Source organism: Mytilus galloprovincialis, chromosome 10 (assembly GCF_965363235.1).
Source record: "Mytilus galloprovincialis chromosome 10, xbMytGall1.hap1.1, whole genome shotgun sequence".
Lineage (NCBI taxonomy): Eukaryota > Metazoa > Mollusca > Bivalvia > Mytilida > Mytilidae > Mytilus > Mytilus galloprovincialis.
The window spans coordinates 90,951,774-90,968,894 of record NC_134847.1 but is presented as its reverse complement, the minus strand read 5'-3'; the positions used below and the strand labels follow the sequence as shown (position 1 = coordinate 90,968,894).

The 17,121-nt window shown below is 34.0% G+C and overlaps 1 protein-coding gene across 1 annotated transcript; it reads right to left on the bottom strand.

Annotated features, from left to right (window-relative positions):
- Window positions 1-3,266: 3,266 nt before the first annotated feature.
- Window positions 3,267-6,290, bottom strand: LOC143049609 (helicase POLQ-like). Its single transcript, XM_076223210.1, is given in 6 exon segments — window positions 3,267-3,573; window positions 3,575-4,248; window positions 4,457-4,712; window positions 4,773-5,067; window positions 5,070-5,297; window positions 5,300-6,290. Coding segments are annotated over 6 exon segments (2,751 nt in total).
- Between the last annotated feature and the right edge of the window lie 10,831 nt (window positions 6,291-17,121).

Sequence of the window (17,121 nt, the reverse complement as noted above, 5' to 3'; positions counted from 1 at the left end):
TTCCACCAGGTTTTTTTTTTAAATCGTCGTCTTTTATTGTTGGTACCATTCAAGACTTTTACCCTTGATTCAAGTTTATTGTTCATTTCATTATGCATAATATCAACAAAACTGTTATAAATCATCAACATCTTTTTGTAAACCATTTGAACATTCTATATTGTGTATACATTCATTTATACTATTTATTGAAACTTGATCAGACATCCAATTATTTGGAATATTTTTCACATTATATGATACTGACTTTTTCTGATTTTGATTTTTACTACTGACACTACGTTTATTTGCTTTAATTTCACTATTTGAGGAAAAATTAGCCCCTTATTCCCAGCATAGCATACCTGAGCATTGAATGATCAGGTATGTGTTATGGGTTGAGTATACCTGGGATTTCACTTTTGTATAAAACACTAAATAACCCCCTGTAAAATCACAAAAATACTGAACTCCAAGGAAAATTCAAAAAGGAAAGTCCTTAATCAAATGCCTAAATTAAAAGCTCAAACACATCAAACGAATGGATAACAACTGTCATATTCCTGACTTGGTACAGACATTTTCTTATGTAGAAATTAAAATTGTGGATTAAACCCTGTTTAAAAGCTAGCTAAACCTCTCACTTGTATTAAAGTCGCATCAAATTCCACCATAATGACAACGATGTGTGAATAGAATAAACAGACAAAATAGGCTGTAAAAATATCAAAAATAGGGGTACAGCAGTCACCGCATTGTGTTATAATAAAACAAATAAAATTTAACAAAGAAGCTCCAAAAGGCATATAGACAAAGCACATTAGCAAAAATGAAAGACAAGAATACAAAAATGATTTACAATAACACAATAACGGGATGTGTAAGTACATAGCCACGTCATATGTTTCAAAGAAACACAAAAAGGCATATAGACACCGCATATCAGCAAAAATCAGAGACAATAACACATTGACGGGATGTATAAGTACATTGTGCCTGTCCCAAGTCAAGAGCCTGTATTTCAGCGGTTGTCGTCTGTTGATGTATTACATATTTGTTTTTCGTACATTTTTTGTACATAAATCTTGACGTTAGTTTTTACGTTTCAATTGTTTTACATTTGTCATTTCGGGGCTTTTTATGACTGACTTTGCGGTATGGGCTTTGCTCATTGTTGGAGACCGTACGGTGACCTATAGTTGTTAATGCTGTGTCATTTGGTCTCTTATGGAGAGTGGCAATCTTACCACATCTCCTTTTTGATAGTCACGTCAAATGGATATCAATAAAAGCAGACTAACGTTTGCTCAGACAAAAGTAAAAGCGCTTAACTATACATTACTCTTAAAACGATAACATTCACACTACAATACAATACAACGTATGCCAACCTTACACATGCTTTACTACACTACCAAAAAACGTGTGAAATAATTCTGTTATTCTATTGCATTTAACTTTAGATAATATATGGTCCCATAAAATTTAAGTTATAAACAAAAAGGTTTCAATGAAATTCATGTTATACGAAACTAAAATGGTCTGAGGTCATTTCTCATTTTTGTGAAGGCGTCATTTTCGCAACATCTTAAAATTTCTTTTGGTTTTATTGTTTTTATTCTTGACATATTAAATACGTTCATGATTTAACAGAGGTTTGAAAGTTGAAAAACTTCATCAAATGGTTTTCCATGAACAATTAAATCTGCAATGCATAGCACTACAATATGACACTGTATACTTCTAAATGCTGCTTCAATTCTGCCCTCGAAAATTGATGCCGCAATACATATATATATCACATGTCACAAATGTATATGCAAAAAGTCCGATGAGTGGGTTTGAAAACGCGGAAATTTGGTTTCATTTTGTTTTGTTGCTAATATAAGCAATAACCAAGTTATTTTCAATCATCAGTATCGGATACACATTAGTTACAGCCTTTTCATTTAATTTACGGTATTCCACACATAACTGCTGATATAAATAAGATGTGGTATGATTGTCAATGAGATAATTCTATAAAATAGACCTCATGATATAGAATTTAATGACCGTCTGTATTGTACTAAGAGAATAATTTAATACTTAAAAATTCCAAAGATCTTTTAGAGTACATACAATCTAACTCTCTTTCATCTTGTAACAGTATTAAAACATTTGACTTTTCTACGCTGTACACTAGTATTCTACATTCCAAACTAAAAGACAAATTGAAAGAGTTGGTATTGCTTTGTTTCGTAAAAAAGAATGGCCAACGTAGATACAAGTATCTTGTCTTGGGCAGGGATAAACCCTACTTTGTAAAGGATTACTCTGATTCGAAATTTTTTTTCTCTGAAACTGATATTATCAAGATGCTTGATTTCTTGATTGACAATATCTTTGTAACGTTCGGGGGACGTGTTTTTCAACAGACTGTCGGCATTCCAATGGGAACAAACTGTGCCCCTCTACTTGCCGACTTGTTTCTTTATTATTATGAGGCTGACTTCATGCAAGAACTTCTTAGGAAGAAAGATAAGAAGTTAGCAATATCCTTTAACTCTACTTTTTGCTATATAGATGATGTTCTTTCACTAAATAATTCAAAATTTGGTGACTATGTGGAACGCATCTATCCAATCGAGCTAGAGATAAAGGATACTACAGATACAGTTACGTCGGCCTCATATCTTGACTTACATCTAGAAATTGACAATGAGGGTCGGTTAAAAACAAAACTTTACAACAAGAGAAATGATTTCAGCTTTCCAATTGTGAACTTTCCATTTCTAAGTAGCAACATTCCAGCAGCACCTTCATACGGGGTATATATCTCCCAGTTGATACGATATTCCCGTGCTTGCATTTCCTATCATGATTTTCTTGATAGAGGATTGCTGCTCACAAGGAAGCTATTAAACCAAGAGTTCCAAATGGTGAAGTTGAAATCATCCCTTCGTAAATTTTACGGACGCCATCACGAGTTGGTTGACCGTTATGGAATAACCGTTTCACAAATGATATCGGATATGTTCCTTATATCGTAACTACAATCCCCTTCCCTTTCATGAATGTGACCTACCGAATTAGACCATTTACCGGATTTGTTATCACATAAGCAACACGACGGGTGCCGCATGTGGAGCAGGATTTGCTTACCCTTCCGGAGCACCTGAGATCACCCCTAGTTTTTTGGTGGGGTTCGTGTTGTTTATTCTTTAGTTTTCTATGTTGTGTCGTGTGTGCTGTTGTTTGTTTGTCTTTTTCATTTTTAGCCATGGCGTTGTCAGTTTGTTTTAGATTTATGAGTTTGACTGTCCCTTTGGTATCTTTCGTCCCTCTTTTATAAGTTCTTCAACTTCTTCTCTCAATGCTTCTGCTTTTTCATTTAAAAGAACCTTTGCAGAAGTGACAATCTGTATAGCAGCCTTTTTACAAATCTGTTTAATATTTTTAACAATGTCCACTGGATCAACATGTTCCACATGGGTTAATGTTTTATATCCACTGGAATGAAACTGTTTAGCTCTTCCCAGTTTGACTCCTGGAATTTCCATCAAGGGAATTAATTCTGTTGTGACACAATATGACAGTTTTTTACAAAATTTTAAGCAAATCTTGGTATGCCCAAAACTCTTCCAATTCCTGACATAATTGAAAAACACAGGATGCAAAACTTGCTGCACTAGACAACAGATTCTGTATAAATCCTCTTGGCTGCTGAAATTTGTCGGCCACTTCCCATAAACTTTTCTGTTTCCAAAACTCATACAACATCAGGATGAGGTAGAAGCGATTTAATACAAAATCATTTACTTTCTGTCTAGAGCATTGTCCAGAAGCTCTCATGGCTATGTAACTCTCAGGCACACCAATCAAGGATGCTGCTTTCAATTCAATACTATCTAATGCTGAAAGCTGCTGGAAATATATGATCCATGATGGTTTGACCATATCTACCATATCATAAGGAGTGACCAGAAACAAGAAATGTTTATAGGTAGCCAGAACAAGGAACTCCTCACCCTTCTCCAAATCATTGTCAAGTTGTGAGGCATTATAAATATCTACAGATACTTTAAATGTAGCTCTTTCTAGAGGTGTAACTTCTAAATGAAAATCATCACAGCTTTCATATCCCTCAGACGTTGACCCTTTCTGGACAACTAAACCAAGTTCAGTTAACTTCTGCAGTGAATCTTTGGTTACCATAGTAACATCACATGTATTTGCTTGAGTGGACAACAAAGTTTTTCTCATAAATTCGAACATATCAGTGGTGGTCTTATTAACTGTTTTTGGACGTGTCAATAATAAAGGCGAGTAAACACAAAAGCGTCTTCAATGTTTCGTATGCTTTACTAGAGTCTAAGATATACAAAGAGACGTCGTCAAGTGACGACGTTGCGGGCCTATTGTTACGTAAATGGCGGTAAAACGTTAAGCAAATAAAAGAGTATAAAATACTAAACTGAAACTATAACTAATTCACAACAGTAACCTGTAAGCCTATCACAGAACGTATGAGACTACGGATTCCCTTTCCTTCATCATACATTAGATTACTGTAACACATCTCATTTGGTCCAGAAATCATTTCTTGTACCTTATCCCTGTCTGTAGATATAGTGATCAGGATGCTTTCCCCTGAAGAATCAATACCAGCTCTGCCAGCTCTTCCTGTCATCTGTTTATACTGAATCCTGCTCAGAAATGCACTCCCTACATAGGGAATTCGTAAAATTACTCTTTTAGCAGGTAGATTAACACCAGCCGCTAGTGTACTTATACAGGCCAGTAAACATTACCTTTTAGCAGGTAGATTAACACCAGCCGCTAGTGTACTTGTACATGCCAGTAAACACAGTGTTCCCTCTGAGTAAGCATCCTCTATCAGTCGTCTCTCGTCCATAGTCAGTCCACTATAATGATAGGCTATTCCAAAGTGTACTGTGTATTGCAGTATAGGACAAATTCTCTGTTCTCCATCGCTGTATAATTCTTTTAATAACGCCTTCTTTTCAGCCTTTTTAATATCACATAACTCTCTGTTTTTACTAACAAACAATTTACATAACATCATGGCCACATTTTCACAGTTTTCTTTGTGGGACAGAACACCAGACATGAATTCTTTTGTATAACCTCTAATAATAATCCCATTAAATGGTCTGGATCTGTTTTGGTTTGTTCAGAAGAATATGGAAATGTCACAACCCGGCTGTGCGATACCAATTCTTCTGTCGTCTTACATGTCACCTCATAAATGTCCTACTCTGTCAATTTCACAGGTCTAAAATCATTATGGTAGACATCAGCCTTTAGAAAATCTTTAAGTCTTCAATATTGTTCAAAGTAGCACTAATTCCTATGATCTGTGTATTACTCTGCTTGTGAATAATTTTCAACAATGTTGATTCTAAAGTAGCACCACGACTCCCACCTTCCCCAATCATGTGGAGTTCATCCACAACAACTAATCCTAGAGTATCTAATCTGTTGTTCTCTATCAAGATGTTAATAAGTGAGAGAGCGTTCTCTGTTGTAGCTATATATAACGATAGTTTGTTCCGTCTTTTCATTGGAGGAAATCTGCCTTTACTGCCTGCATATTCTTCGACCAAGAAATCTAATTCTTATGCAAATGTCGAAATACTTCTAACCTTTTCCTATACTCTAGAAACAAATGATTGTATAATAATAGCATCTTTTTGTTGACACAGTATCTGTTTGAGTATCAGTATCTCAGCTACTAATGTTTTTCCACCACTAGTAGGTAAGGAATAGATTAGATTTCTTCCTTCTCTGACACCTGGCAGATTCTAACATTCATCTTGCCAATCATAAAGTTTTGTGATTCCTCTATGTACCTGTAGAAGCTGTTGAACTTTAGATGAAAGACAATAATATGGACCAATATCTGAAGTACTTCCTTTAGTTTTCAGTCTTTCCATTTCTTCCTGGACTTTCTGTTCTTGTAGTTGTTGTTGTTGTATAACCGACCCTGGTCCCTGAGGTGTTTTTACACCTGCATTATTATGTAGTCTCTGTTTGATTCTGTCTCTTAGAGTGTTTACATGTGTAAGAGGAACTGTTTTCTCTGTTTTAACATGCTCTTTATGAATATCTTTTTTATCTGGTTTTATTTTCACTTCAGATTTTTCCTCATGACCTTCACAACAATTAATGTCCATGTCTGCCAGCAGGAAGTCACTGCTGTCAAGGATAGTATCTTCTGCTTCATCTACATGATCTGTCCGTTTTTGTTCCTGATTTAAATCTTTAGGCTCTGTAGCTGTATTTGAATTTCTTATCACCTTTCCCATGGCTGACTTTAGTTCAGGATATACCACTGTACTGTTATCCACTTTGATATGACGATGACTCAGGTCAATAATTTTACTAGCACAACTTATTTTTACCTAGTTAGCATCACCGCCTGAATCAGTAAGATGTTTACAACTGATGATTTTTTTATTTAATCTAGTGTTGTTTTTGACATGTTGAACATTATCATACTCTTTCTTTCATTATTAAAAGAATTTGCAAACCGTGAAGAATTGTCATTTGGTGATACAGTATCATTAAATTGACAGTTACTTATTTCATAATCACATTTTACATTTGGTTCACTTTTGAAATATTTACTCTGTCGATTTATTTCATCTTTTAAGTCACTACTACTTTTGCGCCTGGTTTTACCAAATCTTCGACATGGTCCCTTTCCCACATCAGCTGGCATTAAGGTACATACACATACAAAAGTGATGTATTTGGCAAGTTTTACATTTCATGTTCGCTATTCAAAATGACTTTTTCTGTGTATGCAGACGAGTAATTTCAGTCTTACACCATTGTACACAATTTAAATTTAGTGTCATTTTCCATAATAAAACAATATTTTTAAAATTCAGAAGTTTTGTAAACAGTTAATTTATAAATTAAATTCCACCAGCAGTGAAAACGACCCAGTGGTTGTAAATAAACTCATCATAGATTATCAATCTGTACATCAACATTGTCACCGATATTCATAACTGGAGCAGTATGTCTGTGTTGGCTGCTTTAAATAATATGGCATCCATTATTCTCATATATGTATTCATGTACAAGAATAGCGCTAGTTTATTATCTTTCATGAAAAAAAATGGAAAACAACACGTTTAATAATTTATTGCGTCCAAAGCACTTTTCTGGATTTACCTTCATCAGGAACGCTCAAAGCCAAACATTTGAAATCCGAAGATGTATAAGTACCGAAAATCGTTTGAAGAGCTATATGTCAAAAATTCCTAAAATTAATAGCCAAATTCATCTAAAGCAAATTCATTAAGTTTCGCTCATAAAACAGAGCACCATCAATATCCAACAAAATAAGTCCTACCTTTCTTATCAATCTTAACTAAATAGTACTACCCTTATGTTTAGCAGGTGCAATTCTTGTCTCTAAAGCAACTTACTTGATCGAGTGTTTATATTTCCCCCGTGAAATGGCATATTCTTGCAATTTACCTCAAAAGAAGATGTATTCAAATCCCAGTGTCTAACCAAAAGTACATTCTACTAACTAATTTGATTTCACGCATCCAATTTGGGAACTAGATGTTCTGTAGGGCACAGCAGAGGTTTGGGCAAGTATAGACTCAACATTCAAGCTTGATACAACTCTGAATTTGGATTGCGATTAAATAGTTGACACAGCATAGGTTTCTGACACAGATTGATTGTGGTCTAAGGAACCTACTTTTTTTTGCTTTTGAGCAATACACTATGCTGTTGAATATTATTCCCCTCAAAAAGAGTTTGCAACGATAACTACACATTTAAATACATCATAAAATATGATCAAAAAGCTGAAAGCTCTGAGGAAAAATGACGCCCCTGCTCTAATATTGGGATATTTTTATGCAAGTCTTGATTTTCACATACCATAAGTTTAACATTGCAACATGTCTCGTAACCATATAATTGATATTCGTATATGTGTGTGTCAAGTAAAGATGACAACTTTTTTAGTACAAATGAATAGGTCAAGAGTCGAGACTACTTGAATGATCTTCAGTATCCAATTACTACTGGCTGTTGGTTTTTTTTTTGTACAAATAAATAGGTCAAGACTACCTGAATGATCTACAGTATCCAATGACTACTGGCTGTTCTTTTGTACATACTAAATAAAGACTACCTGAATGATCTAAAGTATTCTAAGTAATGTGTAATTTTTTTCTTGCAATTACATTTTTCTAAATCAGGAATCATTGACAGACTACTAGTATCCTTTTCAAACCAAATGATTATGAAGAGCCTGTTGTAACAAGCCCTTATACCCCACTAGTCCTATAACATATGACTTCGCATTCTTATTCATTTTTTAACGTTTTTATACTGATATTTATATTTAATTTTTTGAATGCGAAGTGTGTCATATTGATAGTAATTTTTTTTTATCAGAGCAGTAAATAAAAATAGTAAATAATGCTCCCGAGGTCATATGTTATGCTTTGAGCGTTCCTGATGAAGGTAAATCCAGAAAAGCGCTTCGGACGCAATAAATTATTAAACGTGTTGTTTTATATTTTTACATCACTGGGTCGATACCTCTGCTGGTGGACTCTCAGTCCCCGAGGGTATCATCAGCTCTGTAGTCAGTGCTTCGGTACTGACATGATTAAACAATCTTTACTAAAATTGTCCGTTTATAAATTTTGAAATTATTATGAAACTAAGGTTTCAACTCCCTTAGGCACAGTTGGCTTTAGATGAATTTGGCTATTTATTTTAGGTATTTTTAACATATAGCTCTTCAACGATTGTCGGTACTTCGGATTTCAAATGTTTGGCTTTGAGCGTTTCTGATGAAGGTATATCCAGAAAAGCGCTGCGGACGCAATAAATTATTAAACGTGTTGTTTTATATTTTTATAAGACTAATTATCCACATACTCGTTAAATAAGTTACTAGTGACATAGTTAAGTTATTTCTGTTACTTGAAGCAAACTCTATTTCTGTAGATTTATACAATATACTAGTTTAATTTCACCTTGAAGATTAGATAAATAGGGATACTCCTTTGATTTTGTTATTTCATGTCAGTCAGGTCGCTTTATATGAAACTAGAAACCACTTCTCTGCCATATTGATATTTTATAGCAACTCTGTTCATGACCCATATAATTGATATTCATTCTTTAACCATATATCAGTCAGCTATTTTTTTTTATTTTGCACTAACCCACCATCTTTCATGTCAAATTTCTGTCTCCATTTAAGTTTATGCTATTGAACCATCATGGTATTAAACACAATTCCAAGTAATTATGCTGTTATAGTGGGTCACCATATATTCAACTTGGGTAGCATTCCAGTTATTGAAATTTGTGTCAGATTAGAACAATGAACTAGACCTTTAGTAATGGATCTCATAATTTGATATGGAGCCATAGTATGCATCCCCTGCCCGGTAACAAAAATAAACAAGCTTGAAAGGATACATGTCAAGCGGCAAAATGTATCACCAGAGATTACAAGTCAAGAGTGGATGGATACGTCTCAAAATGCTTGCCAAACTGAAACTACAACAAGACCTCCAGACAGGAACGAACAAGCATTGAAGCTAAAATTAGTTTTTATGTAAAAAGTAGTTGAGGGGCTGATTCACGCTATTGAACCAGACGAATTCCTCAAAAAAGCCTGTCCGAAGAGCACCATTATGGGCATAACTGCCTAGAATTTCACAGAATACCACGCAACAATTATTGTGGAAAAGCAAGAAAAGAATAACTGTAGCAAACTCATCCTTTGTAAGATAGTGATCGCGTCAAATAAGTGAAGAATAACTCTGACGTCAACATTAACTGTGAGTGTACTGACATTCCACCAAGTAAAACACCGTACAATATTCAAACTCATCCTTTGTAAGATAGTGATCGCGTCAAATCAGCTAGACGACAATATTGTGCACGCATCAAACGTAGAGAGCTTCAAATCTAGCTGTTCTCACGCCCCGCCAATAAATCGGCGGCGTTCTCTCAAAGCTAGCATCGATATCGACAATATATTCACATGTCATACAGATACAGTCTAAGAGACTCTGCTGTTGTAACTTTGTAAACAAAGATTGAGTCGGGAGTCCAGTCTGCGTCGTTTACCACTAGCCCGATGCCCCAGACTAGTATTAAATTTTCAGGTCCGAGTAAATTTTAATTATCGCTATCCCGACCGGATTTTAATACGGATTAGTAAGAAATATAACGTCCTTTCTATGTTATTTGAACATATTTGAAGTTTAGATTGACAAGTAATGCAGAAAAGATCGTCAAATTAATGCGTACGAACGTAACGAAGTCTAAACTATCGAGATCGATAATTAAACATTTATTCTGAGAAAGTGAAACAGAAACGTAAACAAGTCGCAATATTTCGATCTGTCTTATAACCAGTAGAAAGTGGACCAACACGGACACATTATATTTTCTTATAGTAAAAGCAGTTGTTTGTAAACCGAAAAGACTCAAGTTTTCCCCCGATTAATTATATATCTTTATTGTTCTAACAATGTTTTAGTTTTACTTCACATAATCAATAAAGTTATAAAAATAGATTTATGAGTATCTTAAGAACATCGTGTTGGTACACTTCGATCTATTTTGGTAATAAGAAGGACCGGAGACCAAGTGTCATCAGACGATTCATACGCACCGCGTTTACTAATTTCCGATTATTCAAAACTTCGTAAATCTGGATAAAGTCCAGTATCTATCCAAAAGATGTCAGGATAATTCCGATTAATAATTTTTTAATGGTTGTTAAGGTGAAATGGTAAGAAAGGCTGACATTATTTAGGAGAACTATTTTGTCTAGCGATTGCTGATCATTGGTGTGTGAAAAGTCCAGAACCATGTCAAAACAGATCTATTTGTTTATTATGTAGATAAAAGCGAAAGCTTTAATAAATATGAGAAATATAACAAAGAGAAAGCTCAAAATATCATTGGGGTGATACCATTTAGTAACAATAAACATATGAACAGGTCAAAATGTTTTATTCTGTGAATAAAGTATGTAAACTGGTTCCCGGTTGATTACTACACATTGATGATAATACAAGCAGATTCCAGTCTGTATGTAAAATAGTAAATACAAAACCAAGCGCGGTAGACGAAGAAATGTAATGGAAAGTAAATACGAACCAAGCGCGGTAGGCAGAGAAATGTAATGGAAGTTCAGGTCAGCATTATCGGAAACATGCCACTCATAGCGTCATTTTCCAAAAATATAAAATGACATTCAGTCATGGTTAAAATTAATATTAATTAATAGTAACCCAAACATGTCTAAATAAAAATTAACAGCTAATCATCTCAAGGCAATCACCATTTCTTATTACAAAATTTTCAAGCAGTGTAAGGGAGGTAATAAAAATCTATATAACAGTATTCTTTAAATGGAATTTGGCTTACCTTCCTTACACTGCTTTCAAATTGTCCTTTGACCAGAAAACCCCTTGTTTTCCCTTTTTTTGTCCCTAATTGCTGAATGATTTGAGCCATACCCCCCCCCCCCCCCCCACACACACACCCATTCGTTTGTAGTATGAAAACTTGTGGTATAATTTCAGAGATTTTTACACTTGAAAACAAGTTAATGATTGGAAACTACAAAAATGCTTATTTTGGGCCCCCTTTTTAGCACCTAATTCCTAAACCTTTGGGACCATAACCCACAAAAACACAAGTTAATATCTTGAAAGTAGAAAAATGCTTGTTTTGGGCCCCTTATCCAAAACCGTCGGGACGATCATCCCCAACCTTTCTTTTGTGGTATTGAACCTTCATAGAGATCCATTCACTTTAACTAAAGTAATTGTCTGGACACCAATTATGTCTTCGGACAACGGAGACGACGACGAAAACATCATACCATTATACAATGCGGTCATATAAAAATGATACAAAATTGATGGAAAGGTCATAAATGCAGATACTAACATCTTGTAACTACTTCCATTTGCTGTTTCGAATTTTGTTGCCATTAGGTGCAGCAAACGTCTGCTATAGTGCAGAATGTGTCTTTTAGACCTGATTAAGATAGATTTGGTGTCTTCCACAATAGGGGCTTGAAATGAAGGTTAAACTATATATAACTAATAACAAAACAATATCTTCAAGAATGAAGAGAATAAATGTGTCTTAGTTGACTGTTGAAGATCTGATACATAGTTACCTTTAAGGGTCAGTTTGTATCTGTTGACAGTTAAGCTTATTATAAATAAGCTACGTTCCTTTGAGGGTCAGTGTCTCCTTTGAAATTTAAGATCATGGTTGTACTCTTTATATGATACTGTTTGTGACTAAGCTACTTTTCACAATTAAAGTAATCGAAATCTCTGATGGAAAAAGTGAGAGTTGTATGCATGCATAATTTTAAACATATTCTCATGTATCCTGGTGAGAAAAAACCTTGGTATATCACTCTTACATTTAATTCAGAAAGATAATTGTTTCCCTAAATTTGCTTTTAATAGGTTGCATTTGGGAGTAATTCTAAATTACATATAGGTATTAAATATTTCCAAGATAAGTTATTGATTATTGAGTATACAAAAGTGTATGACAATGAAGAGAAACAATTTTAATTCTTTTTTATAATATTGCTAAAAAAATGTATTCAATTGCGCAAAATGGAGAATTTTTCAATATTGATACACATTCTTTTATAGTCAAGCACAAGGTCAAATAAAACCTGTGAGACTAACATTTACATCATAAAATATTTCCATACATCAAATATAGTTGACCTATTGCATATAGTATTAAATAACCAGATGCTCCGCAGGGCGCAGCTATATACGATAGCAGAGGTTGAACCCTGAACAGTTGGGGCAAGTATGGACACAACATTTTAGCTGGATTCAGCTCTAAATTTGGATTGTGATTAAAAAGTTGACACAGCATAGGAATCTGACACATAATGAATGTGGTCTAATGAGACTTAAAATATTTTTTTTGCCTGTGAGCAATTCACTATGCTGTTGAATATTAATCCTCTCAAAAAAAGGTTTGAAGAAATTTTCTTTTTATTTATGAAATCTGAAATGAGAAAAATTTACCCCCCCCCCCATTTTTTTGTTGACCTATTGCATATAGTATTAAATAACCAGATGCTCCGCAGGGCGCAGCTATATACGATAGCAGAGGTTGAACCCTGAACAGTTGGGGCAAGTATGGACACAACATTTTAGCTGGATTCAGCTCTAAATTTGGATTGTGATTAAAAAGTTGACACAGCATAGGAATCTGACACATAATGAATGTGGTCTAATGAGACTTAAAATATTTTTTTTGCCTGTGAGCAATTCACTATGCTGTTGAATATTAATCCTCTCAAAAAAAGGTTTGAAGAAATTTTCTTTTTATTTATGAAATCTGAAATGAGAAAAATTTACCCCCCCCCCCCCATTTTTTTTTCACATCCCCCTTTCCGTTTTTCCAAAACTGATCTCAATTCAAATTCCTAATGGAGTTTGCAACAATAACTACTCATTTAAATACATCATAAAATATTAAAATGTAAAATAAAGTGCTTGTTATCACTGAATGGTAAAGATTGTTTTAATTGATCAGTTGGTAGTAAAAGTGAATATACATTGTATATTGTATAAAACAATTATTTAAGTTGATTCAACTACTATTCTGGACAAAGAAAGATAACTCCAATTGAAAATTTCTTGCTATTGCACAATATTGTGCAATTAGATATTTCTTGCTATTGCTTAATACTGTGCAATTGAAAATATTTGCTATTGCACAATACTGTGCAATTGAAGATTTCTTGCTATTGCGCAATACTGTGCAATTGAAAATTGCTTGCTATTGCACAATACTGTGCAATTGAAGATTTCTTGCTATTGCTGAATACTGTGCAATTGAAAATTTCTTGCTATTGCACAATACTTAATATAATAATTTTGGATCCTGATTTGAACCAACTTGAAAACTGGGCCCATAATCAAAAATCTAAGTATATGTTTAGATTCAGCATATCAAAAAAGCCCAAGAATTCAACTTTTGTTAAAATCAAATTTAGTTTAATTTTGGACCCTTTGGACTTTAATGTAGACCAATTTGAAAACGGGACCAAAAATTAAGAATCTACATACACAGTTCGATTTGGCATATCAAAGAACCCCAATTATTCAATTTTTGATGAAATCAAACAAAGTTTAATTTTGGACCCCGATTTGGACTTACTTGAAAACTGGGCCAATAATCAAAAATCTAAGTACATTTTTAGATTCAGCATATCAAAGAACCCCAAGGATTCAATTTTTGTTAAAATCAAACTAAGTTTAATTTTGGACCGTTTGGACCTTAATGTAGACCAATTTGAAAACTGGACCAAAAATGAAGAATCTACATAAACAGTTAGATTCGGCATATCAAAGAATCCCAATTATTCAATTTTTGATGAAATCAAACAAGGTTCAATTTTGGACCCTTTGGGCCCCTTATTCCTAAACTGTTGGGACCAAAACTCCCAAAATCAAACCCAACCTTCCTTTTATGGTCATAAACCTTGTGTTTAAATTTCATAGATTTCTATTTACTTATACTAAGTTATGGTGCGAAAACCAAGAATAATGCTTATTTGGGCCCCTTTTTCCTAAACCGTTGGGACCAAAACTCCCAAAATCAATCCCAACCTTCCTTTTGTGTTAATAAACCTTGTGTTTAAATTTCATAGATTTCAATTTACTTATACTAAAGTTATTGTACGAAAACCAAGAATAATGCTTATTTGGGCCCTTTTTTGGCCCCTAATTCCTAAACTGTTGGAACCAAAACTCCCAAAATCAATCCCAACATTCATTTTGTGGTCATAAACCTTGTGTCAAAATTTCATAGATTTCAATTTACTTAAACTAAAGTTATAGTGTGAAAACCAAGAAAATGCTTATTTGGGCCCTTTTTGGTCCCTAATTCCTTAAATGTTGGGACCAAAACTCCCAAAATCAATCCCAACCTTCCTTTTCTGGTCATAAACCTTGTGTTAAAATTTCATAGATTTCTATTAACTTTTACTAAAGTTAGATTGCGAAAACTAAAAGTATTCGGACTACGACGACGCCAACGTGATAGCAATAGACGACGAAAAATTAAAATTTTTGCGGTCGTATAAAAAGACCAAAACTCAAAAACTTTACTTGACCACTGAACCATGAAAATGAGGTCAACATACAAGTACACCTTACAATCATTCCATACACCAAATATAGTAGACCTATTGCATACAATATAAGAAAAACACACCAAAACACAAAAACTTAACTATAGCCACTGAACTATGAAAATGAGGTCAAGGTCAGATGACATCTGCCAGTTTGGATTGAACATCTTATAGTCCTTCCATACACCGAATATACATGTATTTTCCCACGTTTCGGAGTATAGCGGGAAAATGTTGTCTAAAAGGAACGTTTTATAAGAAAGGTATATATTTTTGGCGGGTTTTGTTATGTGTATATAGTTGTACACGTGGTTATGTGGACCAATCATTTGGATTGTGGTGAAAGCGGGTTTTTTAATTTTCATGTGTTTGAAAATCATTCTAGCCGCAGACGTTCAACACTTAACTTCAATGTTTCATAATATTTGATATTGTATATTATTTTGCTGTTTTTTCTTGTGATGGAGTTTGGCATCAATGTCCCGAGGCGTGCCTTGCACTTGCTCCGAACACAGGTTTCCATATCAATTTTCTTTAATAAAGTTTTTTGATGGTTTTTCCTGATCGGCGAGGTTACGTTAAAGACGGATATATATACATACATACATACATACAAAGAGATATGGGCTCTTATTGATTCAGAGTAAACTTGTTTCAGATGTTTATTCTTTCTGTGTACCTCATTTGGAATGTATTTGTATTTCATATATGTCATGATTTATAATATAAAATATAAATTAAACGCCGGCTCTGTTAGTCTGCACGGCTAAATGCAATTTGTGTTTGTTATTATTGTAGTGTAGTTAAGACTAGACCTATTACTTATAGTATTTGAGATATGGACTTGACCACTAAAATTTAAACTTGTTCACTGATCCATGAAATGAGGTTGAGATCAAGAGAAAACTGTGACAGGCATAAGGACCTTACAAGGTATGCACATACCAAATATAGTTAACCAATTACATATTAAGAGAAATTAACATAACAAACTTCCAAACTTTTTTTTCAAGTAGTCACTGAACCATGAAAATGAGGTCAAGGAGTATGAAGCATCCAGGTCTTCAACCTTCTAAAATATAAAGCTTTTAAGTTAACTTACACAACCACAGCTTAATCACTTTCCCTAAATTCTATGACAAAAGTTGCAGGCTCAACAAAAATGACATCATTGATATTTTTAGAACAGATAGTAGATTCCTGCACCTTGCAAAACAGTCAGGAGTCTACTTCGTCAAAATTATCTCCCCATTACGCCAGTTCATTTTCACAATCCTAGAAATGGAAGCCATTGTAGGGATGACGCGCTACCAATATTGCTCTTGGAAACCGATAAATTTATCCACATTGCACCATTACGATCCTTATATGCCAGTTGTATTTTAAAAGACAAATGTATCAACTAGCTAATGAGCATCAGTTAATAATCTTGTCTGCATTGATTCAACTTAAAACTATTGTCTGATCGGTTGTCAGGTGGAATTTTCGAAAATTCATAAACATTAAAAAAAATTCTAATTAAATACCTCGTGGAAGGGCAGACTAGATTTTTTTTAGTGTATGAAGACTATAAACCCTTGAAATCACACACAAAAAATTAGAATTTATCGAAGATATGCATGTTCATCATCCAACTTGAAAGACTGTCATCAAGTACTTTCAGTAAAAAAATAGCTATTCGAACACACCTTCTCTGTTTTTGTGACATATTAGATAGGTATTTCACTTGACCCATATATTTCATCTTTTAGTACTGTGATTTTTTTGTGTTATAAAGTCAACCTGTAGCTTTAATATATAAAAATGATAGAATCTGAAGCGAGACGATGTATGAAATATTCTGACTTTGTACGATATCAAGACAAAATACTCAACTCAAACACGCCCTAACATAAAAAGGTGCACTCGATTTTCTCTTTTCGATACAATTG